General features: G+C 39.8%; 1 protein-coding gene across 1 annotated transcript; it reads right to left on the bottom strand.

Moving 5' to 3' along the window:
• Window positions 1–1,780: 1,780 nt before the first annotated feature.
• On the bottom strand, window positions 1,781–26,336 carry LOC100746352 (protein gooseberry-neuro-like). The gene is made up of 5 exons (XM_012390397.3): window positions 26,010–26,336; window positions 19,488–19,599; window positions 4,412–4,608; window positions 3,336–3,756; window positions 1,781–2,736 (listed from the first exon to the last, which is right to left on the bottom strand). Exons 1-5 carry the CDS (start codon window positions 26,334–26,336, stop codon window positions 2,504–2,506), a joined length of 1,290 nt encoding a protein of 429 aa, XP_012245820.2. The 3' UTR covers window positions 1,781–2,503.
• Window positions 26,337–27,724: the final 1,388 nt, after the last annotated feature.

Genomic DNA, 27,724 nt, shown 5'->3' with positions numbered 1-27,724 from the left:
CGACTCTTTACTTTCGTACTAATTTCTCATGCTGTTTAGGTTAGGTTAAACATATCACGTGTATCTTTTAATGTCTCCTGCGACTTTTATTAACATTAAGAAACTTTCTCAGAAATATTTTTCTCCAAAATTAATGTAATTAGACGATAACCAGCGACAATAACGTTATATTAAGAATAATAATCTTAATGTCTGATCTGATTCGCGAAGCTACCTTGCTTATCGTTAGATACATCTGTTTTGCAACGTAAAATATGTCTTAATAATATTTAGAATTTTTTTCAAATTATTTACTAAATTGCTCACAAATTCTATCTAAAACTTTTCACATACTGTTTTTTTTTTAACGAGCAGTTTTACACGACATTAGTTTTCATTATTTACGTTCAGTGCATTTACTTCGAAAATACAGATGTATTCGTATGGTAGTAAGTGAAACGAACAATCAGATAGAATTACTCGATGGTCTGAAGCATTTCCGTATCCGAAAGGATTTCATCGTTCGATTGAGAGATGTTCACCGAGCAAGTTGGAGATTCTTTTCGAAGTTTTCATTCGATATTTCTACAGTCGCGGTTCACGATCGCAAATAGAAGAAAAAATGCAGGAAGCCGTGACGCGATCTTCGACGTATAATAGTAGTCGGTGTAAATCTTATAGCGCTGAGGGCTTGCAAGCTCGATAGTAATAACGCAAAATTCAGCTTTCTTTTTGTTCATGATACATGTTTCAGTACTTATCGATAGATCATTGTGTAATACGTGTATGTTAAATGTAAAAGCGCGGTCTCTGGAAGAATTGTGGTAATTACAAGTCGATCGATATCAACGATTTATCACTAATGCGGATAGCGTGTATCGTTGTTCGATCGCCTTCGATTTTATGAGAATGTATCAATGTGTTTGTCTAGACAATAACGAGTAAACGAGATGACAATAAAACGATAATAATAAACGATGAAATAAAGATCTTGTTTGTCGTATCATCAATTGATATCTCTTCCTTTCTTTTCGGTACTTTCCTACGGTCAAATACGTTCATGTAAAATTCATTTATTTTAATTATAGCAGATCGTGTTTTCTTTATTTTAAATATGCAGTTGATTCGTATATTTATGGCAGAATCATGTTTCGTATTTATGAGAATACTACTTTACGGCTTTTCCTTTCCTTTAAATCGCCCTGTATTCAAGATATGTCGTAGTACTTTAAAAGTAATCTCCTAAGGGAGATTAACTCGTTTCATGATGTTGCAAGTGTAATAAATGTCTCGGGTGGTACATAATTTTTGCTAAATTATGTGCACCTTATTCTCGTATTGTGTTACTTCCGTATTTAATCATTGTTAAATAATACCGCTGTATGAATAACGAGCTGATCCATTTCTGGAGCATACGTGATCCATGTGGCCTACTTGAATAGGATTTAAGAAGACTAAAGATATCGTAGCGGTAGAATGGTAGAGCTACACTTTCTTTGTAAAATAAATTTGCTTATTTTATGGACATATCTACTTACGTAGATTTTGTGCAAATGTTTCAGTTGTAATCATGGTTACGAATAAGAATGGAAACTTACCTTAATTTTAATCGTTAAGCAACTTTATATTTTGTTCTACAATTTAGGTTATCCGCCTCAAAAAAATTTGAATTTCATATGGGGGAAGAATGGCGTAAAATGTAAAGGATGTTTAGAGAAGAAAGGATTCGATAAGAATTATTTTCTTTGCACATCTAGAAAAAACATTCCGTGTGTATGTCTTATGTATAATAATAAAAATATAAAAATATATCGATTTATTTACAAAAATAGACACATCTCGAAATTTTTACGAAATTTTTCGATACAAACATTAATTTTTATTCTTCATCTAATTAATAAGCGATTGCATTCCTGTACTGAAAACGTTTCAATGTTTCCTATACCACGCTTTTTCTCTAATTTAGGGACGATGTTAAATACAAAATATTAATTTTTTAAATAAAACAACTATTAATTTAATAAATAATTTCTTTCTATATTTTACAGATTATTCTTTGATGCTCATACGACTTATGCTAACTATATTACAATTAATGTTATATTAATACAGCACTAAAATGCGTATTGTGCCAACATATTGCCACGTCGCTTACTCTTCATTAAGAACTCTGTTGAAAGCTTTGTCATTCTTTGGAATGTACAGCGATTTAAAACTCTTGCCCAACAGTGTAAATGCCGCATTCTATCTTGCATTATTTACAAAATGTACAATATAACTCGAAGACCACAAGAGACAAGCAGAACATATCTAAATCCACCTTTATCCATTTTCCTTATTTTTATTTCTCAGATATCTCGAGTGTCTAAAGTAAAGACAAAGCAAACTTGCTAAACTCACAGGGATTATTGAAGAAGAAGATGGAGAACCGGAAAGTTCTCCAGAAGGCGAAACCCATAATGCGCAATAAAACGTCGATCGATACCTAACTGACTTTTACTAATGCCCATGCAATCATCGTCCGTTAAAATATGCCGCCCACGCTTCGATGATAGTTCAACTGAGCGTGTTGGGAATAATCGTAGCCCTGGTCGTACCACTCCGCCGCCGATGCAGAATTCCCGGTACCAGAAGACGGTGTACCAGCATGACTCGCGTGCGAGGAATGTTGATGACTCGAATGACTCGACGTATATTCACCTTGGAAGTGATTGAACTGTCCCCAGCCGAGTTGCGCCCTGGACCAATCGGTGTTACCTGAAATTGGGTCATCGTCGTTGCTCATTATCGTGTCTCAAGTATTAAAATTGCACGGAGTGCGAGCAGATTTAAGATTGTACACATTAATTTATAAATTATAATTTTTGTTAAACGTATTGCACTTTTTCCAAGAAGGTGGTTCAATTCAAGGTACATGTTATCGCTGTGAGAAAATTTCCAAAGATACTCTTCAACCAATCATAAAAAGTGCACAGAAAAAGATGATAATAAAAATTGGAAGTTTTCACAAAAAATTGTATCTAATTCGCTGTGATTTTAATTTTCGCACCACGTATTACTCACTATGTACTATCCGTAAACGATTTTTTCGATTCATTACAGCCCCAAGCCAACCAAACCAATTGCGATTCAAGTACCGGGCAGCTGAAATTGTCGAGTTCCTGCACGGGTTCTCGCACTCTACTAATCATGTACGTACCTGACTATTATGGATAATGTGAAATTGCGAACATTATAAAAAATAGAATTGATCAATTTGTCTTTGGAGTGGCTCGATAAATAAAAATAGTAAATAAAAATAATATTGCCAGAAGAAGAACGAAATTTCAATATTTCCATAATATAACACAACTCACCAGGGTTATGAGAGAGGGTCGTAGGTGCCCCGTGAGCCGCAGGAGGCTGAATCGTCGGTACTTGTCCAAGTTGCATTGCGTGTCCTTGTAAAGAACTCAAATGTCCCGAAATCGACACCGCGTGCCCTTGAAGGGCACTACCGATCGTGGAAGGCACTTGGGCCACGGAAGTGGTGGTTGACAACTGTGCATTGGTTCCTGGAACCTGATGAACAGCGGTGCTTGCTTGTTGCAACGTCGTTGGGCTATGGTGCAACGTGGTTGGAACTTGCGTTATTCCAGATGGTATTTGAGGGACCTGTGGTATTTGCGCAAGCTCGTGGCTCGCATATTGACAGGGAGTCAATGGCAAGTTTGCTACCGAGTGAACTATGCTTCCTGCATGCTTTCGTAGTCGCGCTCTGCGATTGCTGAACCACACCTGGAATTAGAAGTGTGTAAAGTTGGATTCAAATATCGAGTATAGAACTTCATAGTCAATTCATTTTCATAGTCAAATATTTGTAGTGATATGAAAGATTAAATTATGCGAAAAATACAATAGTGCGTCAATATATCTTGTAGCCATTGTATAAATGTCGACGTAGTGTTTAAAGTAGCAAGGTATTCTTTTTAATTAACAAATAAAAAATCTAATTAAGAGTCGTCCCAGGAAAATTTGATATTTGTAATACTTTCTAGTAAGTAAAAAAAAAAAAAGAAAAAAAATAGAAATTTTAAATTGTACGATGAATGTAATAACATCTTCATGTGCTTCTTTAAAAAATGCGAATAAACTCGTTGCTCGACCTAATATAATTGAACAAACATCCTTCTATTCATTCCTAAAATTGAAATATTTCCATTCAGTACATAATTTAAGATTTTCGTTCAGCTATTGTATAACTCACCCTGTAACAAGGAACTAGCTTTCCATTTGAATCTCTTTCAAAGTGTACTATTTATTTTAACCATACGAGGCATTCTGTGAATATACATGTATATCTTGAATACCTCAGTAATTTTCACGTTCCTCGCACGACTAAACGCAAAAAGGGTAAATTGTCAGGATACTCGACAAAAGGCATGAGACTCACTTGAATTCTTGCTTCCGTGAGACCAGTCCTCTGAGCCAATTCTTCCCTAGCATAAACGTCCGGATACTGAGCACGCTGGAACGCTGTCTCCAGTTGTTCTAGTTGTTCCCCAGTGAATGTCGTCCTGCTTCTCCGTTGCTTTCGCTTTAGAGGAATTCCAGGTTCGCTTTCCGTATCGGATTCATCACCACAACGACCTGTGGATCGTTGAATCGTGCTATCATCTTATTTACTCTGCGTTATACGGATTAATTTCGAGCCACGATGCAGCTTTATGATTAGTGAATCACGTTCAACGATACGCAATTTACATGCTAAATGATATACCTACCTATTCTTAGTTTTTTAAATACAATATATATCAGAATATAATGCTTTTACGAACTTTGAAATTACATAATTAACTAATTAATCGCGCGAGAATCGATTGATCGATTATCGATCGGATCATTAATACATAGTAAAAGTTACGTACACGTACAATTTTTGAAGCGCGAGATTCAAACACAAGATTTTCATATCGTGTTATCAAGGTAAGAAATACAATAGTTTCTACTATCTACAGTAGTACATAGACCTGTAAATACTTAATTATTTAATACTTAAATAAATGTAATTATTTAAGAAGATAATTAAAGAAAATATATTTGGATATTAACTAGGAAAAAACCTTTCAAGATCGAGAGAAGAAATTCTCGTACTCATAGGTTTCTCGAAATCGAATCGAACGATTTCTCCGCGATCCCTGAAACAGTCTGCAGCTTTCACGCCATTTAATTCCGCTTCACGAAACAAATCCGCAGGTAGGCAAACATCAGGAGAACTAATCCCCATCAAAGGTACGTAAATAGTGTCCTGTCATAACAGACTTCTCTCCTTATTCTTGCATTCATTCTACCAGTTAAAAGAGCACGCGAAACGCGTCAGCGATTGAAGATGAAATCGACCGTGCCAGAGCTCTGATTTCGTTTTACCCAAACGATTCGTTGGACACGTTCGATGGAAGCGAAGAACAGTATTTCAATAACCTCAACCACGAGGAATCGATCCTCGATCCAACAATGGGCCTCGTTTCTGGACGCTCGATTGAACGATAATAGCGGACAATCGATGATACAATAGAGAGTCGACTTAGGGGCAAACTGTGCTTCGATTGATCGCAATGGTCATCTTTATTGGCTTATTTCGTGATCCGTATATTGTTATATATCCTTGTGCTTTTTACTGCCATTGAGAGAAATGGACACACGAGCTGTTTACGTTCTTATATTTGGCCGAATAAATACGAAGGAAGTGTTTAAAGAATACGAAGAGAATATTTAGTTTACAAATCATGAATACAATGAGTAAGAGGATATGAAAATTGGCATTACTGGTTCGAGTATTGAATTGAAAAAGAGAAGACATCTTGAATGTTCTCCCGAGTGTTGTTTGCGTCGATGAAAGAAGATTTCTGAAGGAAAGAATTTTTGCGTGACGCACTTTGATCTCCCAGTGTGATTCCTGGAAGGGATTTGGGTAAGGTGAGTTATGGAAATGCAGTTTGATTTATTTGTTTCTGACGTATTGGAATTACTAATTGTACGCATGGGCTACTTGGCTCTTATTATTTGTTTTATTCTATTACTTATATTATTATATTTTCTATTATTACAACCACAGTTTAAAAATCACCGATACAACGAGCAAGAGGTATTTAACAATCGACATATCAAGTGTGGAGAATCGAATCGAGGAAGGAAAGACAATTTGGATGTTTCTGGTTCTGGGTGAGTGCTGAATGCTGCGATCAAACGAGTGCTGCCACCTACTCCTACACCTGCCAAGTTCATGCTGCCTCTTCCTTCGATAGATGACAGTACCTGGTTAATCGCAGGTAAGAAACACAACAGCGTACGACAGGAACAAATATTATTAAACTTTGTATTGAGATGAATATTTTTTATCAAAACGGAAAGAATCAGGGAAGAGTCAGAATCAGGACAGAACGGACGGAAATTAGTTTCATTTTTTCACTGCCGTCTATCAGAACATACCTGTAGATAGTGTTTCTACATGCGCAAGTTGTAATAAAAGTAATCCAATTCAGCGGATTACTTTGTCAACTTTTGCTATTGCGTCTTCCTAGCTAGAATCATAATTTTCTTCCTTGTATCGTTCGAATTTCGATATACGTCTGTAGAGACGTACAAATTTTTACGCATATATAGGTGCTGACTATATCGGTTGAGTCATTTTTTTGGATAATATTTAATTACTTGAAAACTAGACTTTTTTCAAATGCAACGTAAAATTTCCAGTTTATAAAAATGTCTATAATCACGCGGAATTAATCTAATTCGGCAAAAGTCGAGTGTTAATAAAAAACCACACAAGTATTTCTTATTGTATGTATATGTGAAGTAAAAATATTCATTTCGATAATATTACATAACGAATTAAGTACAAAGACAGCGTATTCAGGCTGTATTGAAATAATTAAATATGAAATAAATAAATATTCGCTGTATGATTTTCCTTATGGAAGTTTCAAGGCGAAGCAATTTTTAAAGAATACGATATGGAGGACAGTATTCTATAAATCTCCATTGTGAATTCTAAAAAATTCTATTAAAATTCCAAAGAAGAATGTTAGAAGCAGAGATTTTTTCTCGTGCAGAAAAAGATAGTAATATTTGGCAAAGAAGAGGGATCAAAATTTGACAAATGTGACGCGGCCTCCAGAAAGTGGAGCCACTTCAAAAGACCGCCGCTGGGAATTCGACAGGCAAATTGCACACTTCTGTCGCAGGCTTGGCCGCTCCCCGGCACAAAGTGAAAACCACAGGAAAAGAGGGTATTGTTCATAGCATGGCAAACGATTCGAGACAGGTTCTACTGTCCAAAAGGCAAAACATGACTCGTCGCCGTTTCTCAAGCAAAAGGATTCCCTTTTTCTCGATGACACAATGTCGGTACCTTTGTGGTTTTCTACGTTTTGTTACCATTTCTAAAGATTTATTGAAGTAAAATGAACGAATAGGATAATATATGTTTTGGAAAAGTATACGAGACGAGTTTCTAGATATTAGGAAAAACATCGTTTATTTGTAAAAATGACCGTATTCAAGAAATAAATTTAGAATTAATTGTTCTTAATTAATTGTTGTTTCTATCAGGAATAGTAAAGAGTAAAAAATTAGGCAGGATATCTCAGTAACTATAATAACGTATAATTGTGAGGTATAAAGAAAAATTTCAGAAACGCATCCAATAACATCGTAAACCAATAAGAAGCTAAAAAAGCAAGAAAAATCTAAACAATCTCCGATCCTCGAGTTTGACAATTTCGTTTCACCTCGGGTTATTAGAAAAATTTCAGGATCGTCCTTATAAAGCGATCCTAGCCGTCGTTAAATATCCAATGAGTGTATGAAACGTACGCGTCTCGATGATCGTGGTGGGTTTAATGTGCCGTCGTGGTGAAATATCGAAGAACATTTTTTGGTCTGTCCGAGTTGGTCCGCGGTGTCCCACTACGAGGTGACAGGAATTTAAACCGGGTGTCCGTCGGCTTTATTGTAAATGCAACTTGTCTCCGAAGCATTCTTCCATTCTTCCGTTTGTCATAGAAGAAATGCGTACGGGCCGGCAAAGGTGCCGCCAAAGGGATCACCGAGTCTCCTCTGTCGTTCGTGTCCAACGCGGGAAATTTTACTCTTGCGACCGGTAGCCTTCGGATCGAATGGAGAAACGCAACTTTCCAAGCTTCTTCTTCTCGCGTTGTTAGTTAAAAGCGGACCTTGGAACTCGCTATGTTCTTTCATACTACGTGGCTGTGATTCCATTTAAATTAATTTCATTTCGAGCAACGCCACTTTCGCAGCTTCCTTCTTTTTGCTTCGTTAAACAAAAGCGGAGCTTTTTAAGAAGCTTTTTCGTACTTCGTTTATATAACATAATTTAATTTAATTTACATCAATTTCGAGAATCGTTATTTTCAAATATTCTCCTTGTTATACGCGTAGCTGGTTAAAAGCGGAGATTGGAACTTCAATAATAGTAAAAATTAATTTAACTTGGAGCAACGGTATTTTTCAAGCTTCCTCTTGCTTAGTTAATTGAAGGTACGTGGAAGGAGATCGTGGAATTTAAGAGAACCCCTTGTACCCTGTTCATATAGTTTAATTTAATTCAGTTTCATTTCGAATATTCATCATGTTATACGTATAGTTAATCGAACGAGGTGGAGATTGGGACGTGCTAAGCTGCCGCGCTATGTTCGTATAATTTAACGTGATTCAATTTCGTATAATTGAGTTTCAAGGAACACCACTTTCTGAGATTCTTTTTTATATTACGTATAATTAGTCGAAAGCAGAGATTGAAATTTATCGAGTTTCCTCCATGGAGGAACCGCACTTTTCCATTTGAATTCCATTTTCGTTGCATTTCGTTTGTACTTTTCATGGCATTTAATTCGTTGCATGGCTGACGACGAGTTAGTTTCGAAGCTTGTTCAGCTGGATAATTGGCGAGAAGCGAGGATTGGAATTTATAAAGATAATTACAGCGAGTTTATTAACAACGTTCGCGTATGAGGGCGACGTGCAGTCAAATTCTGTACAAAGTATACGCGTGTCGCGTTACTTTCATTCTATTTAACGCTTTGACTGTCACGCTGAAATCACGTGTTTCGCTGAGGACGCCACGGAAGTATTTTTCTTATTCAAAGCATATAATGGTAAAATAATAATAAATTGACGATGTAAGACAACATTCTTCCCCGATCGACCGTTTATCACTGCCGCGCTGAAATCACATGTTTCGTTGAGGACGCAACGGGAGTATTTTTATTATTCAAAGCATATAATGGCAAAATAATAATAAATTGACGATGTAAGACAACATTCTTCCCCGATCGACCGTTTATCTTATTGGTGGTCACGGGTAACCACCCTGGCGCCTTGGTAACAGTCGATAGCGACGTATTATAACGAGGCTTCGTTCATTTCAACAAATCATTCGCATTGGTTATTACGTCGTAGGCAAAACGTGCAGAATATATCGTTGAAACGCGTAGAAGATACTGGTAAACGGTATTTGCTCGTTCTATATATAATAGCAAGGTACGTGCACACTTCTAACTTCGATTATACGATTATAAAGCAGCATTTACGATTATTTTCTAAGCTGTGTTTATAATAATATTCGTAGATTACCCCTCAAAGATATGGATGCAGACACAGCGCACCGATAGATGCAAGATTTGTTCTCATTCTTTTTATCGATGTTCCAATAAAAATATTTAATCGTTCAATGCGGCACTTTTTATTTCAAAGTGTCTTTTATTTATCGGTTATATTCAAAATGCCCTAAATGTCAATTTTCATTAGATTTTTACAATTGTAAGAAGTTGAAGCTCTTCGGTCACCAATGACCACCGTGGAGAAACCGTGGCGGGTCATATATGACCAACGTGGCAGTCAAAGTGTTTTGTGAAAAATCAATAGAGCTCACGCCGAAGATTGAACAGGAACGTCAAAGTGCGAACGATTTTACTTTACACCGAAGCCATAGAGAAGAAGCGTACGTAGGTGACGAGTTATCTAGCCATTTACAACTGTTGCAAGCGGTCGTGCACAGATATCGAGATTCGTTATACGGCGCAACAGTCTCTCGTTCATATGTAAACGTACAGGACTTTGCTCAGCAGGGATGCTGACCAGCACATTTCAGGATGACGTTGCTTCGAAAGAGATATTTGCTCTCGACTTCGCGGCCCTCTCTAATTGATTACACGCATCTTTTCACGCGTTCTATTCAGCCAATCGCCTCTCTTTTCATCTCGGTTGAGGGCCGATATTGATTGTGCCTATCAACGAGTAAACCCGACCGACAGCCGGAGATCGTCCCGTGTGAAGCGAGTAATTCACTGGTCAGGCATTTGTCGTGCGTCAACCAACGTCGTATATCAGCTTCTGATCATGTGCCGTGGATATCGATGAACGTCTTGTCCGTGTATTCTCGTCGCGAGAGCAAACTCGAATAGAACGATCGAAGAATCGTCGATTTTGAGCGAAATTTCTCTTAGCAGGTTCGAAGGAAAAACAGTATCAACAATAAGAATCCCTAGCGGAAATTTTGCAAGCGGTAAATTTCATGGCAGTTCTTCGTCCGTTCAAAACCACATTCTTCTGCTACTCTCTTCGAATCCGCTTCGGATTTTTGTATTAATTCGTTAGAAGACTATTTTGTATTAATTTTCTATTCAGCCAATCGCCTCTCTTTTCATCTCGGTTGAGGGCCGATATTGATTGTGCCTATCAACGAGTAAACCCGACCGACAGCCGGAGATCGTCCCGTGTGAAGCGAGTAATTCACTGGTCAGGCATTTGTCGTGCGTCAACCAACGTCGTATATCAGCTTCTGATCATGTGCCGTGGATATCGATGAACGTCTTGTCCGTGTATTCTCGTCGCGAGAGCAAACTCGAATAGAACGATCGAAGAATCGTCGATTTTGAGCGAAATTTCTCTTAGCAGGTTCGAAGGAAAAACAGTATCAACAATAAGAATCCCTAGCGGAAATTTTGCAAGCGGTAAATTTCATGGCAGTTCTTCGTCCGTTCAAAACCACATTCTTCTGCTACTCTCTTCGAATCCGCTTCGGATTTTTGTATTAATTCGTTAGAAGACTATTTTGTATTAATTCAATTTTTTTTTATTTATTTATTTAAATTTTACAATTTGTCCAGTAGGACGTTTGGTAAAATATTATAGCGGTATTAATTCAATGGAGCGGTTTCGCTCATCCTCATCTTCGCGATTCGATCGCTGCTTGCAATTTTTCGAAACTTACGAGTGCTCGTTTAGAGCTTCGCAAGCAGCTCGTACAAGTTCGTACAACGAACGGATTGGTCGTTGAAAATCGTGGAAAATCACGGTGGAGAATAAAATTTTGCTGTTCGAAAGAACGACGGAGGTGTCGGATCTGCCCCCTCCCGCAGTAAAAACGTATCGCGCCGTAAGCAAACAACGTTGGTTCCTGTTCTGCATCCGTTGTGTCGTAGGGAGAATCGCCGCTTTCCTGCGCCTCCCTTTTGCTTTCCGCGTGTCGAATCGCGGCCTGAATGGTGGAAAAGGTGCCGCACCTTCGTAGGTTATAAATCTAGTCGGGCCCTCCCTGTCCCACCTTTCTCTCTCGCAGCGGTCCTAGGGGGTCTTAGAGCGTGTGTGAGGTCCCCTAAATGGTAACAAATGTCTACAAAATGCCAACAATGAGCCGCGAAGCGGTTGACATCCGAGAGCGCATTTTATTTTCCTGTCAACGCTCCCTCGTGGTGAGACGAGGAAGGAACCATGTGTTTGTCATGGCAAACTGGTATATGCGTCGTTGTTTAAAATTTCGCACGCGAACTCGCTGTCTGATTATTCGAAACAGTTAAATAAATTTCATCTACAGCTACGTTCCGTTAGAATTGATCGTATTCTACTATTCCATTTTCCATTTCCCACATATATCTCGTTACTTTTCGAGAGAACCTTTCGCGCCTATGAAAAATAAGGAAAATTCTTCGAGTTCGTTGATTCTTAATTTCGCTTTTCCTCGCATAGTAAAATATCTTTCCTCGAATATATAGCGACGATAAAGTAGCTCTTACGTAAAGGAAAATCAAATTTTGTGGATGTAAAGTGAACAAGATCGAGCCGAAACCATAAAATGGCGTAGAAAGAGCGAACCGCATAGATGACTATAATTTATCTTGTTGTCAGCGTTGGCCGCAAGGGAAGAAAGAGGAGGTCGATGGGACAAGACTGTCAACACGAACGACTATTCTTTCCCCGTGTATCGACCTGACCGAACCACTATAGCGCAGTTCTTCAAGTACGAATCAGGGCACGTAGGTACTCTTGGGAATTGTAAAGAAGTCACCGCCCAAGGATCATTAACCGCGAGCATGGTGGTCTCTGTTCATGGTGGAAATCACACGGCAGAATTTTAAGCTCGGATCTAAGGCCCGTTTCCGTCTTTTGCCTGGCAAAAAGGAAATCACAGCTAACTTTGACTCGAAACGGTTCCATCTTCCAACGTTTCCCAAGCAGATAGAATTATAAGATCGATCATCGTTCTGGATAGCAGAACTGATCTTTCAGAAGAATTTGGAGGCGACGAAATGCGCATTTAAAATTTCTATTTTAATTTTGAACCCGTGCTTCGAGCTTATACTTTGCTTTTACAGGGTCGACCATGCGAGTTTCTGCATTTTATTTCAAGTAACTTTAAGCGATTGTAATTTTAATTCCTAACGTATTCGCTGGCAAAATTCCGAAAATATTCGTCGTGGGTGAAAATTCTTTCGTACTAACTTTACGTTTAATTATCTTACATTTGCTTTTATTCGTAGAACGATACGTTTGTTCTCTGAGAAGATCGGTTAATTATTCCTCGATTCGATCGAGCATTCCGCGCTTGGTAAACGTTATTCTGCAGCTGCATTTATAAATCTTGCAAATTGCCGATTCCTAGAAAGCACCTATGTCTCCTAATCGAAGGCAGCGACTCGCATGGTTCATGTACCGCAATGATTTATCGCTATCATTTTGCCTGGTGGTGGCGCAATGCTCGAGCAACGTATATTGTGAAATTTTTAAGATTTCATCGAATCTACGATTCTTCGAGTGTCACACTTCCCAATTCGACGTAATCTCAAACTACTTTTCATCCGACCGCCTCGATCTCGCCCGGTTGCATTAATGTTTTTACCAGGTACCGTTTCACAGATTACAATCAAACGTGAACCATTACATGGATCGGTCGGTGTATTCTCGATCTGAAAAGGATTATATGCTCGCGTGACAAGGACCGCAACAGCTTGCAGCGTAACATATTAGATACACGGCTTGATATCACGCCGGACAGGCTGCTCCTTTTCTTTGACATTGCTCCTTTTTCCATTCTGACACACTCGCCCCTCACCTCTTTTTCATTTGCTCCCATTCTTTTTTAACGTTGATGCTTCATTGCATCGAAACGCAACCGTCTCTCGCCTGTCTTTTTTTCCCCCGATCGTTTTGATAAGGTTCGCTGGGATCAACGTGGAGCGGAACATTGACGTTTATTTCATACTTTTAGCGATAATATCGTGTCTCTTATAGGTTTATCGAGCGTTGTTTCCGGACAACACTGTAACCCGTGTTAAGGCAGCGGTTCGACTCGTTCTTTTATATTATTTCTATCAAATTATGTATTCAGATGTGATTAAAATATGAACCGAAGGTTTACGAGCGGTTTGACGCGATGTCAAACACCAGTGCCAACACACGCGGATATTCTGTAAGAAGTGGTAAACAGACGAGCAACAAAATACCTTCCGCTAGTAAGATAATACGCTATGAAATTATGGTAATTACAGCCGGGAATATTAATATTTATCGAACAGATTTACTTCTAACAAGTAGAGATTCTACCCTCGTAAAGTCCTTCTATCCTTCTAGCAAACTATGGTCGTCGATGTACTCGTAAATAAATGTTTACACAGCGCTAATAACGAGTTAAATAGTCTTAACGAGTGTTCGAACGTGACATTCGACGAATTACAAAGCCAACTCGTTCGTTACTAGCTCGATCTCAAGCGTTTTTGCAACCCAAATAATCCTCCTTCGCCTCGTAACTCGTCACGTTCCTTGGATCCTCAGCCTTGCGTCTTTTTTACGATGACTAAATACGTAAATAGATCGATTAAAATAACCCTATGCTACCTCGCAATCCGTTAAATTTGCTCGATTTTCAACACCTGTACCAGACCCTAATGACACGTTCTATCTCTTTTCGCGTGTCAGTGTACTTAGTTGGATCGGTTAAATCAATGTCTCGAATTCTCAGCGGCGCGTCGATCGTCGATACAATCAATAAACCTGATTGTGAATCACTTAGCGGCGTTGCTCATCGGGTCGGTTGGTTCTGATTACGTAGGAGGTCGGAGGTGGTGTAAAGTGTAAAGCATCGGAATGGATATACATATAACACACGTGGAAAGGAATAAGAGAGAGAGAAAGAAAGAAGAGCGAGAGAAGGAGAGGGTGGGCAGGACCCATTAGGCTAATCCCTCGTCGGCGGCCTCGGCCAAAGGAACGGAATAAGAAGGAATGAGAAAGCCACAGGCTACGTGTCATTCCTGCTCGCCTGCCGACACCTATACTCGGCCGACACCTTCGTGGCCGAGCTGTACGAGTATATCCGTTCAGAGGTGCTCCCTATCACGACCGCTCTCTCGTATTCCTTCGCCATCCGCGCTGGAATTCGTCCATTGTCCTTTCTCTGCGTAGCGCGAATCCGCGTACACCCCTGTTCTCCAGCGTCGAAACGCTTACTATGCATAAAAATCGGACGATTCGGATCATCAGTGAAACAACGTATAAAAATTGATCGCGGTTGTACTACCAGTTAGACATTTGAAATCGTCTTTTTTATTTTTTCCATTTTATCTACCTTTGCTATTCGCATTTGTTGGAAATTCTATCAAACATTCGTAATTGATATTGCAAATATTACGTAACGGTGATTTTCTTCGCGTGGATGTTTAGGATTTGAGTGAAAGCGTTTTCGAAGGTAGCAGAGACGCGGACTATTTGTATTATATTTTTCTAGATTCGAGGGATCTGTGCGCGTGGTGAGTTTGAACTTACAGTGCAGCGAGTAGGATGCTACATGGGATAGTGATTCTTGGATCGTAATGGTTATGCAATGGGCTGCACATATTTGCACTGTGTGAAGGTATTGGAAGCTAGCAAGCGATCTATACAATTCGCCGCATCCAGGAAGGAAAATGGTACCGTTGACAGAATCTTTAGTCCTATCTATCTGTGATCTTCAAATTTGTACGTTGCAATTCCAGTCTTATTTCAACACTTTTAATGTTTTAGTCGTTGAATTTCCATAGGCACCACCCACGGGTGTGGCAGTTATAATACAAGCAAATTGATAGTTTATGGGTTCTAGTGCCTTCCACTGGTTAGTTTAGTATCTATTTCGATATGCTAATTCAAAACACCGCACGATTATTGGTTTCGTTCAAGAAACGTTAAAAGTTGCGAATGTACTATCTCTCGATAGTAAACTATAGCAGTTGTACCACTATATCAGAGAATAATTTATTCCTTTCCTAAACAAATTACTCCTTTCCATGTATTTCTCCTAATTCACCCACATTACTGTTTCGAATTGAATCAGAAAACGACGCGGGCGGAATCGAAGAATTCCTACGCAACGTTAGATTGACGAAAGAAGACTGAGCTACCGAAACGAAAGTTTGTCACACCTTGCGTTAAAAATTTTGCAAATTGATGGACGCTAATTTCTGAGTTCTAAAATGTCCGTGTAGGCGATTTAATTTGGGTTTAGCGATCGCTCAACCCCAGCGACGATTAAACGTGATAATTACAAGCGTTCTCGCGAGATCGCCGTGCACGAGAAAGAAGTTTGATGGATTAACTTTTAATTAAAAGGTATTAAACATCAACGACGGTCATTTGCAGGGACGATGAATGCTCGAGCACGGTCTATGCCGATGGATATCTGTAATTGAGGGGTTCAGTTTTAAAGCGGTCCGTAACACTTCGTTCACGAAACGCTTCAACAACAGCCCTCGATGGCTTTACACCTGTTCCGCTTCGCATTTTATTAATATTCATTTACCCCTATCTCCAACGTTGCATCTGATTAACATACTTTAACGTTAATCGTAACAGCTTTATTAATATTCGTGTCGTTTAGGTACTTGCGGATCAGTTAGCAGTTAAACGTCGGATTATATTTAAATATTTCTTTACGTCGAGGTGTAGCTTTTATTCGAGTAATTATTCTTTCAGGGCTACGTCGAACACCATATCCAATCTGAAATTCGTAAGTAGCTTATTCGTTCTTGGATTATTTAGATCTTTCATTATCTATTAGATGACTGTTTCTAATTATGTAAATTATACTCGATGTATTTCCATTGAATATCCATTATTATATTTACAATTACGCCGTTATTAATCATTTCACGTCTAACTGGTCGTTACATCGGCTAGATCAGATCTATTTTCAATGGAGTAGGCAATTAATGCTCTAATCGATCTTCGTCCACGCGGTTTCTTCGACGCTCAATATATTAACGGTACTGCGTCTACAACATTAGCAGCGATTCACGTAATTTCATTAGATTCTTTCCATTTACTGCTACGGGCAAGCGTTGAATCGCGAACAAGACGTAGCAACCTTTGTTCCTTCTTTCCAAATAAATTATTATCTGACGCTTGGTTCAAAGAAGGTTCTAACGTGTCGTGTATCTTGAAAATTATGCAGATTCATTTACGTTCATATTCCATGTAGTCCTCGCAACGAATATTCTAGTTAACGTTATTATCAGAAAGAAGACGTTACCCGATACAATTCTCATCTGATATTTTGCAATCGCTGGAGAAAAATAATACGGCGTGGCGTTTTCAACTGATTAAAGATAATCATCGTTTTCGTCATTTTCAAAAGACCTTGTTCACAGCTACACTGCATCGACAACGAAAAAATTCCATTGTCTTTTCATTTCCAGCCCCTTTTCTTCGTAGCCGTCGAAAGCCAACACGTCGAGAGACTCGCATGAAACTTATTCATCAATAGGCTGCATTGCAAGGTGTCACGGTGCTTACGGGGGTCCGTAAATGAGCACCACTGCCGACGTGTGGCAGGCGGCCCGTTTGATCTCCGCGGGACCCTCGCAGGGCCCTACAGTCCCTTTGCCTCTCGCCTCTTTCCTCGCATTCTCCAAGATCCACGATCGAAGGATCTAGCCGTTCTTCTCCCACCTTCTTCTCCTGGGCCCGTTTCCCTCTCGTTTTCTCTCTAAAAATAAACGCACGTATACGCGCGTCTCTTCCTCCACCATGTCTTCCCTCTTCGTCTCTTTCCTTGTCCGTTGCTTCTTCTTCGTCTCTCGTCCTCTTTCCGTTTCCTCCCTCGCTCGCGCAGACTATTTTTATTTATGAGAAGCTGTCTCTCTCCACGTTCAATCGTCTCTCTTTCTGCCTCCCTTCTTGACCGCGGCAACGCGCCTGACGGTCCCGACTTTTAAGACTTCGGAACACCTGTACCGCTAATTCCTCCTTGTCTACCTGTATCACTCACGAAAACAAATTCCCGCCTCGTGTCAACGGGCAGTGACTCGATGTCGCCTGAAATCGTGTTTGAGTGCTTGATACTCGTGGAGGAATTTTGTTGCAGCAGATTGGTGGGGAACATTGGCTTTGTAGTATTTTTCACGCTGGATGTTAATCGACGAGGATATACCTTGTTTCTATGCTACATACGAACGGAACGTTCTCGTCCTTGAGTTTCTTTTTCCTGGCTATTTGATCGATCAGATGGGCAGGACGAAATTGACTTGTAAGTAGGATCAGTTTCTTACATCGATCACGTACAATTTCTGATTTCTTCGTTTGGAGATCTTTCATCTTTTCACGCGCCGTTTCACTTATCTTGAGAATAAGTTATTTTCTAGCTATTTTTTCATTATACTCGATTAAATAATTTCTTCGATCTTGCATATTTTTGCAACTTTAAACAGATTTCGTTTATAGAATATTTTATTCGGGTAACTTATCGAATATTCTCTACGTTTCCGCGCTTAAGAATTTTCTATGAAATACATATACATCTTTAACTCGTACGTTATACGTATTTACAATAATTTGCTCCATTTTATATGGTATATGGCTAAGAGAAAGATCTGTATATTTTTAAATACGTAAACATCCGCGATGGACCATCGACTCAATCACCGCGTGTCTCTGTAATTTGCTCCATTTTCTGATACATATCCGCGAAGAAGAATAAGAGGGAAGACGGGCAAAAATAATCCTTCAGAACTTGAAGAAGGAAGTCTCGAAAAGGGGAGTGCACGGATCGCGAATGAAATGAGAAAAACGACGAGAAAGACTAAGAAAGGAGAAGAACAAGACGAAGACGAAGAAGACGAAGAAGAAGAGGGATAATGCGTGCCCCGTAAGATATTGACACTCCTGTAATCCGTTTGTCGGACGTGTGGGCAACCTGGCTAATCCTGCTCACGCCCACCGAAGATTAAATCCTGAAGGCTTCCCGGCTCATTCGGACTAACTTGGCCTAACCGACGACGTAGGACCGGACTTAAAGTCCTGTACACACGCTCGCGTACGTCAAACTTCGTTCGTAGATACAGCAGAGGTTAAAAGCTCTTGATGCCCTCCGACGATGGATCGGCGGCCGTGTTTTTCTTCTTTCTTTTCGTCTTTCGCCTCGCGATATCGTCCCGCATCGCTACCACGTCTTCTCTTTTTTACGTTTTATCACTCGTCGTCATTCTCTGTCTCTAAGTTTCTATCCACGCGTTTTTCCTTCCTCCGGCCAGATGAATAATTAACACGTCGATGACGCGCGCCACGTCCTACGACGCTGTATCTTTCTGTATCTTGTGGAATCGCGATGTTCGCGTTTCAGTTATACGATCGAATCTTGAGACGATTGTTCTGTAGCGAGGTTCGAGTTTGGGGCTAAGATTGTCGTAGAGATTATCTTCGATAGCTTGATTGCTTTGGCGAAGTAGATAGAGGAAAATTGCACGGATGATGTGGCGAGGATTTTTGTTGTCAAGGGAATCTTTACACCCATAGAAAGAAGAGTAAAAAGAAAACACCCTACTGACCTCACTGAAGAAATAAAGTAAACAAACCCGAAGATGGTATCCCACATGTTGTTCAGCAATTAAGTTAGACAAATTTACCAAATGTCTAGCTGAACAAATTGTAAAGTATAAATTAAATAATAAAAAAAGGAGAATCTTTAGTTATCTCAGTGAAATGAATATGCAAGGGAAAATATAGTAAACATCGTAGTTAGCTCTAGCGACAGTTATTGGAAATTTTTGGTAGTTTGATATTCCCAGTTGTCGTCTGTGGTACTCGCAAACTGTGTGACGAAGAAAATGAGTTTAAAGCAATCGTTCGAATGTCTCTGTTTAATGCAAAGAGTTACACTAAGTTTGAAATCAATTTTATATACTAAATTCTAATCGTGTACTCACCGCCGCCTAGTATACCATCGATGGTGTAGTCCTTTTTCCCATCATCACCAGGTCGTCCACCGCGAAGTAACCTGCTGATGGAGCTGACACTTGGAGGGTCTGAGAAACCTTCCTGCTTGAACGAAATTTCGTCGACGATTAGCAACAGAATAAATATCTTAACGATAAAATACAAAATAAATCTTCCATTCTTAATCGATGTGCCGATAATCGAGATTCTACTGCTGGTAATATTATTTCAAACGAGATCCATCGATATCTTGTGGAAAATCTGCTTTGTCATTACTTAACCCGATCACAGCTATATATCCTAAATTTAATGTCTCCTTTTCGTTTTATTTTCATTACTAATTCGCGAGAACAATGCAAGCTCGCTGCCGGCGCGCCGTGGGTTGCACTTTGCCTGGCATTTGCGATTTGCAAATGCAGCCTACTGCACTACAATTTCGCGCGATCATTTTCAAAGCAAAATATACATTTTGCGCCGCTGAGATTCAGCGTTATTACACATCGCGTTGTGCACCGTTATGCGCAAGTATTTACTACGCTTGAATTCTTCGATGGTACGGTTGGATAGATCGTGAAATCTTTTTTTACCTACGAGACACAGAAAATTTGCTCGAAAAAGCTGTCAGAATTTGTACGTTTTAGAAATTGTACGCACCTTCCACGTTACGAAATTCGCTGGCTTTTACAAATTTTGCTAGCCTTCTCCGCTTATTCTTAGATACGATTATTTTGGTCGAAAGACTTAAGAAACTCGGAGACTTAAGGAATTGTTAATGCTGCGTTTTTAAACGCAGGCAAAGAGCGTAGCTTTGTTTGTTATATTTTATTCCATAAAAATTCTAAATTGTAAATTATCAAACATTTGTCAATAATCTTCGTGGGATTAGACGATATAGTAGAAGGCATTTGGAAATTATTTCCAGCAGGCTATTCAAATATCTGTACTTGGTGGAAATTTAATATTCTCTTTTCTGGAAGCAATACCATAATTACGTTATTCTAAGAATTAGTAATTATCGCATAAATCATTCTGCTAAAGAGCAAGCTTCGACAAATTGAAAATTCGATATATATATTTTAATACTTTAAACAAGTAGATATAATTACTTGAACGTCTCATTATATAAGATAAATATGTCTCATTATCGTATTTAACAAATTTCCTATACGTTTTATTTTACACCACAACTATTTGAAACGCATAAAGTTATCGATCGTCGTAACATTCGACCAACTTTTTAACGTAGAATTAGCCGATTAAAATTTTACGACTAATCCATCAATTACGTATTTCAACCGTATATTTTGCAACGGTGGCATGTAACTAATTATCCGATATAAACCTATGATATCGCAATCGAATATTTACCAGAAGTTAATCATACCCAAACGGCCTTTTTACGAGCCTCATGAATATAGTCACAAAATCTGTATTTAATTTTGAGACAGATCAATATACCAATAGCGTCTACAGGCTGCGGACATATTTTATAGACTATAAACGTCGATAAACGTTTTCCTGGAGTAGAGGCGTGAATCGAGCGAGGCGCAAATTACAGAGCCTTCGATTATAATAGCAACAGTAGTTGGGTATGGCCATAAAAGTGTTCGAGTTTTTAATTCGCAGAACACATTTTTCATTTGCAAAACAAATTGAGTTATTAAAATTCTATCAAATACCTTCATCGTCGATATAAAGCAAGAAATGCCTAATTGACACTCCATTTGTTCAAACACTTACGAATTACGTATTATGAAAAATGACGATGATTTCGCGTAGGAACGAGAAGGAAGATCTTTGATATTCATAGTGAAACGACAGGATACCATAGGGTATAATACGCTATAGGTATATATTCTAAATATTTGATTACAAAATGTCATAGTTCTCGATATTATACAAAATCATCCTTCTTCGATCGACGCGTCCTACGAATGTTAAGCCGAAACAGCGTCTGATCTTTAATCTCTCGATGCCTCTATCGCTTCACGAAGCGTAGATCCCGACCTACTACCACGCACAACCTCCGCAACGAAACGCCGATACTCATATACATATTACCTCGCATACCCGGCGGCATCTTGAAAATCTGTGAAAATCTGCAAGCCATATCGCCGCTTATCGATCTTCCTTATCTCATCGACGAAGCCCGAGAGATAATCCGAAATCTTACACGGTTAAAGGGGAGCGCGAGGAAAACCGAGAAATCGATGGTGGCAGAACAAAATAAAGGAAGGAGGGGGCAAGAAGGAAGATTCCTGAGGAATATATCGAAATAAAAAAGAGATCAAATAAAATAGAAGAGGCTAGAGCGTCCTAGGTCTGAGGTGAAGGAACCGCATCCCTATACATACAGTCGGAGCAAAGATAAGTGGAAGAAGGGTAGTGGAACAAGGTATCGATGAATTTTAAACGAACAACTACTTAGTGTTATGTATTCGAGTTTCGTTTGCTATGTATCTTGCTAGTGCATAGATTATTTCGTAAACGATTGAAAACCTGTTAATACCTATTCCCGCTACCTGTCCGCTTATTTTTGCCCTCGACTGTATATTCGACGAAGATGAAGAGAAAGGTGGAGGCCTGACGAGAAGAGTAAAAGAGCCGGGTCGGTGTAAAAAGGGATGGAAGGTGAAAAAAGCGAAAAAGAGGGTCGCCGGTGTCGATGGCTATCTTTCGGATCGGCGATCTCAGAAACAATAACGATCCTTGTGCCCGTTGGTGGCGGTCGAGGCTTTAGGTCCGGGGCGATGACAGCGCGAGAGAGACGAACCTCTCTGTCGAAGAACGAGCAGAGAAACGTTGTAAGAAGGTGGATGAAGAAGGATGGATGCCGCCCCAGGTCTTCGGCACCAGGAACGCCTCCTTCCAACATTAAATGCCGTATTAATGCCGGCCACGACCGCCCGCTTCCACGACTCTGCAACGGCGTACGCGTTCACGAAACCGTTTTTCCTCTTTCGGCCTCGTCCTCCGCCTCTCAGCTTTGCCTCCACGCGTAGCCCGTCTCTCCTGCCCTTCTCTGCCTCTCTTTGTCTCGGTCGATCCTGTGCAGGATGCGTATACCGAGCTGCAACCTTCTCCTCTTCCAACATCCAAGGATTTATCTCTCTATCGACGATCGCCCTGGGTTGTACCACGTGGTTCCGCGATGGATCGGTTCTATTGGTTTCGTTGGTTTTGACGAAACGGAATGGAGGGATGGAATTTTTTCCTGGGCATCTCGTAGATTGAGAACCGTATAGCGATCCTTATCTTCGTCGCGGCAGAGATATGCGGGGTTGGTTCTGCCTTTTTTTTCATGTTACCAGGCGAGTGCTACCGCTACCCGAATATCTCGATCAGTGGTTTCAGCGGTCGGGTCCGGTCCCGTTTCGGCCACCTTTGAATTCTGGGTGTTCGCGAACTGCGACTATGGTTTTCGGGGAACGCAACATGCCGTGTATTCATTTTACCTTAGAAGCTTGAGGGATGTTCTTAGAGCGTCGATCCAGCTTCTGCTAATCGAATTTCCGTTACGGTGATTTCGGTAGAAATCGATTGCTGGGCGATACCGATCAGGTAGAAATGTCTCGAACTATTTGTAGAAATAGCCTGTAGCGGTGACCAAATGCTAGATCGAACCAGGCGGGGCACGTTATTCCGTTACATTCTCGGAATTTTTGCTATATTTGCGAACAAATTCGTTTGACGATTTAAATCCTCCTGTTTCGAAAGCCACGTTTTTATTCGTGTCGATGATAGACAACAGACCAACGATGGTAGTTTCCACTCAGCGGGATAATTTTTGGCAACGCCTGAACTACGAACACGGAGTTCTGCACTGGGATTAAAATACAGGGGCGTGTGACAGGTATAACGCAACAGCTGGTCACACGATTGCTCGAAGATCACATAACACGAGTATAACTATGAAAATATACATATAATACTCGAAGCGTTCCAAGATTAATATCAATCTCACATCCCTACGAATACGAACGATTGGAAGCCTATACGCCATGGACACGATTCACGCCCTCGTATAATCGCGTTACACGTTCTTTCTTTTCTTTTTTTTTTAACTGTCCTCTCTATCGAACATTCAGCGAGGAAATTATTATCTTCCGCGAAGTTCCAGCCGGAACATGACTGTTCGCATGGTGATGCTTACGATTTCTCAAGGTGTCGAGATAAAACGCCGCACATGGAAGAGGCTATTCTTGGAAAAGTCGTTTTGCATACTCGAAAATCGCAGCACGAACGAGGGAGCGTTACGCCAATGAGGTGTGGGTGTAGGCGGCGGGCAGTAACGTATTAAAGGACACGCGAGTCGCCTCGGGGCGCTCACGTACACCCCTGCCCACCTCGTGCACGCCTCGTGCACAAGATTAAAAAGCCCCACTCACTCGCGATCTTTCGAGAGATAGAGGGACCCTGCGGAAACGTCCACCCCCCGATCTAGAGGTCGGACGACGACGCCTTTCAACGTTTTCCACCGTGGAAAACTGGATCCGCGAAATTGCTACTTCGGTACAGAGACGGTACGGTCAGCTGTTACGCGTTCTAGAGCTGTTTCTATCGTTAGACGCAAGCATTTGCATCTTTCGTGGACATATTTGTCTATTGGTTTATTGTCGATTTTAGCTGTTATATACTGACACGTTCACTTCTCTACATATATGCAAATCGTGTATGGCAGTGAATGTGTCGAGGACCCATATGTTAACACTTTGACTGTCACGCTGAAATCACATGTTTCGTTGAGGACGCAACGGGAGTATTTTTATTATTCAAAGCATATAATGGCAAAATAATAATAAATTGACGATGTAAGACAACATTCTTCCCCGATCGGCCGTTTATCTTATTGGTGGTCACGGGTAACCACCCTGGCGCCTTGGTAACAGTCGATAGCGACGTATTATAACGAGGCTTCGTTTATTTCAACAAACCATTCGCATTGGTTATTTCGTCGTAGGCAAAACGTGCAGAATATATCGTTGAAACGCGTAGAAGATACTGGTAAACGGTATTTGCTCGTTCTATATGTAATAGCAAGGTATGTGCACACTTCTAACTTCGATTATACGATTAAAAAGCAGCATTTACGATTATTTTCTAAGCTGTGTTTATAATAACATTCGTAGATTACCCCTCAGAGATATGGATGCAGACACAGTGCACCGTTAGATGCAAGATTTGTTCTCATTTTTTTTATCGATGTTCCAATAAAAATGTTTAATCGTTCAATGCGGCACTTTTTATTTCAAAGTGTCTTCTATTTGTCGGTTATATTCAAAATGCCCTAACTGTCAACTTTCATTCGATTTTTACAATTGTAAGAAGTTCAAGCTCTCCGGTCACCAATGACCATCGTGGAGAAATCGTGGCGGGTCATATATGACCAACGTGGCAGTTAAAGTGTTAAGTGACAGATCTAAAGAACTATCTAAGTGTAGAGGATGGTTGGTTGTGTGGTTTAAATGACGAGATTGTCAAATCTATTTAAAAATAATTAATGAATACAGAGAAAGTTCGCTAAGACGCTCGGTACTAACTGGTTCTCTAAAGCCTGTGTATTGATCGCTATTAAAATCCCTCGAGACTAAGACCGAAAAACTGGTCACCTTACGATCGCGTTCGTTTATTTATATTGGTCGGGGAAGTATCGGAAAGCTTCCATTCGTTTTTGTTTCACGGTTACACGTAGCGGCAACACTGTTTTGCCCGGAGTTGGTTTGTTATTACGTTACGTATATCCTAACACTGTTGCTACTCCGAGGCAAAACAACAGCGTGGCTCGAATTGTCCTTTAGCTCATGCGTCGCTACTTAAGAAAAACAATTTTGAAAATATCTTTTAGAACGAGCGTTTTGTTGTTCTACCCGGTAAGATCGAAGGCACGTGACGAGGAAAACAGTCGTCACGCCTTTGGATATCGATCGCTGACGACGATCAAAGTTAGAATTTAATGGAGTATTACAGTAGATATTAAGCTTTGTGCCCTCTGCGGGATGAAGCAGGTTTCAACAAAAGAGGGTGAAACATTGTCAAAGTATTTTCTAAGAGCGTTTAGTAGGATGGAAACCTAATTATAAGAAGCTTAATGTATATTATATTATAAATAGTTACAAGTAACGTAATGGATTTATTAGCGGTAATAACTTTGATTAATACATCTTCCAGTGTTCTACTTATGACGATATTTATTATCTATTCTAAACCTGTCTTATCTTAAATCGTATATCCAATAAGCAATTTAACGTGTATTAAGTTGCAGTTTAAGTACCTACATATAATAAAATATATAAGTAGTTGGAATTTCGTACAATTATGAAATTCAAGTACAACCACCTAATACCTGTAATTTAATTATCTATTTAATTATTTCATTATTTAATATGTATTACGTTAACGAAACGTTCTATTCGATTGAAACAAGATAATACATTACGAATGATTGATAAGAGGCAGAAGTAACTTTTCAAGTCGATCTAATAAAACGAATTGCAAAACCGTGTGTTTCTTACCTTCACCAATTTTTCTCTGATTTCCCACGAGAAGATTGCCGGATTGTCCCTTTTCATTTCTTCTATCCTCGCCTCGATTTCAGGGGTTGCTACCCTCGGCTTGCTACCACCGATGACGCCCGGTCTAATGGAGCCAGTTTCCTGGTAGCGATTCAAAATTTTCGAAACGCAGCCGTGAGAGACGCGAAGTTGTCGCGATATCACGCAAGGGCGGACTCCAGCCGCTGCCATTTCGACAATTTTCAGGCGAATGTGATTCGGTAGCGGTCGGCCGTTGATGAAGACGCCTCCCAATTGATTCATGCGTCCCTGTCCTGTCGGAAACATTCCATCAGTCTTCGTGTATTCGATTCAACGTGCACGAATGTCTCAATCGGAGATTGAATACAGACAATCGCCAGTTTGTAGCGCAACGTCGTATTCTTCATTGTATTTCTGATTTACTTTTGTAGCGTATGTTTATGGAAAATTGATAGAATTTATGGGAAATTGAAACACATGCGATGCATCAGAAATACGTAAAATATTCAGAGCGTAGCAAATCGTTATAAAATTTAGATAGAACCAGTCTCTGTGTAGGATTTATTTCTTTACAATCGTGCAAGTACGAATCGAACGAAAACAATTTGTACGTTTAACAGTTTTTTGAGAAAAGACAATTTTTAAGTTACAGTGTTTCATAAAATTTAAGGTACTTGTTGTGTCGAACGTTGTATCGACGAAATATCTGCCAGCAGTTCTACTAACTAAACCATACTTTACGAATAATTCAACTTTAATTCATAAAATGTGCTACAGATCCTCGCTCGAAGTTTCCATTCGATTTACGTAAAATATTCCAAGTAGCTATGATGAATTGACGTTTTGAAACTCGTCTCGTACTTTTCCGAGCAGACTTCGATATCCGATCATGGAACATCATGCTCTTCCAAAAGTTAGAAGCGATTGAAAAGTGGAAAGTGAATCAAACCATCAAAGATAGACGCGAGTCGTGTGAAATTCTATTGCCAAGGAGATTAATAGACACGCGAGTTAGTTCGTTCGGATTCTTCGACACAGGTACAGGGATCGTGTCTAGATTTTCTCCAGGGTCAAAGAATATTCAATTACGCGGCTGCTGGATGAAAGACGGTGCAAAACGATCGACGATGAGGATGCAAAGAATTGCGCGAGAAAGTAGCATGATTTCGTAGCGGGGATGGAAAAAATTCAGAGACGCAATTGCAGTGATTGGGCTTGAAATTAGCGGCTAAATCCGCGTTCAAGGCGCAAACGTGAAATCAGATAACAGGGAATACTGAAAAAAAAGAAAACGAAACGGGCCTAACAACCGTAAAATTGAAGAAGTTATGCTCACAGAAGGCCATTTTCAGAAGGCTAACGGGGCCCAAATATCCGATATCGTTAGTCCAATTAGCCACCCTTTCGTGCGCGATATTATTTTCATTATCACGCTCGATTATGTTGCTTGTAATTAGCATTGGAGAGCCGGAATAATAGGCGAATCACGTGGATTGCTGTTTATCGGTACGCCCTTTAATTAACTATAAAAACTTGATAAGTGGATTATCGTACGGAAATATTGGTATGCAAAGGCGATTTTATGGAACATGTGAGAAGTATCTCCGCGTTGTTTCTTTAAATATGCAAATTTAGGTACACGTTAGGTTGTTTGAGTTAATTAAACGAGAGAGATATTCTTTCATCGTTTTCGA

Source organism: Bombus impatiens, unplaced genomic scaffold (genome assembly GCF_000188095.3).
Source record: "Bombus impatiens unplaced genomic scaffold, BIMP_2.2 scf_0765, whole genome shotgun sequence".
In the NCBI taxonomy this organism is placed as follows: Eukaryota; Metazoa; Arthropoda; class Insecta; order Hymenoptera; family Apidae; genus Bombus; species Bombus impatiens.
This window is presented reverse-complemented; position numbering and strand designations above follow the sequence as displayed.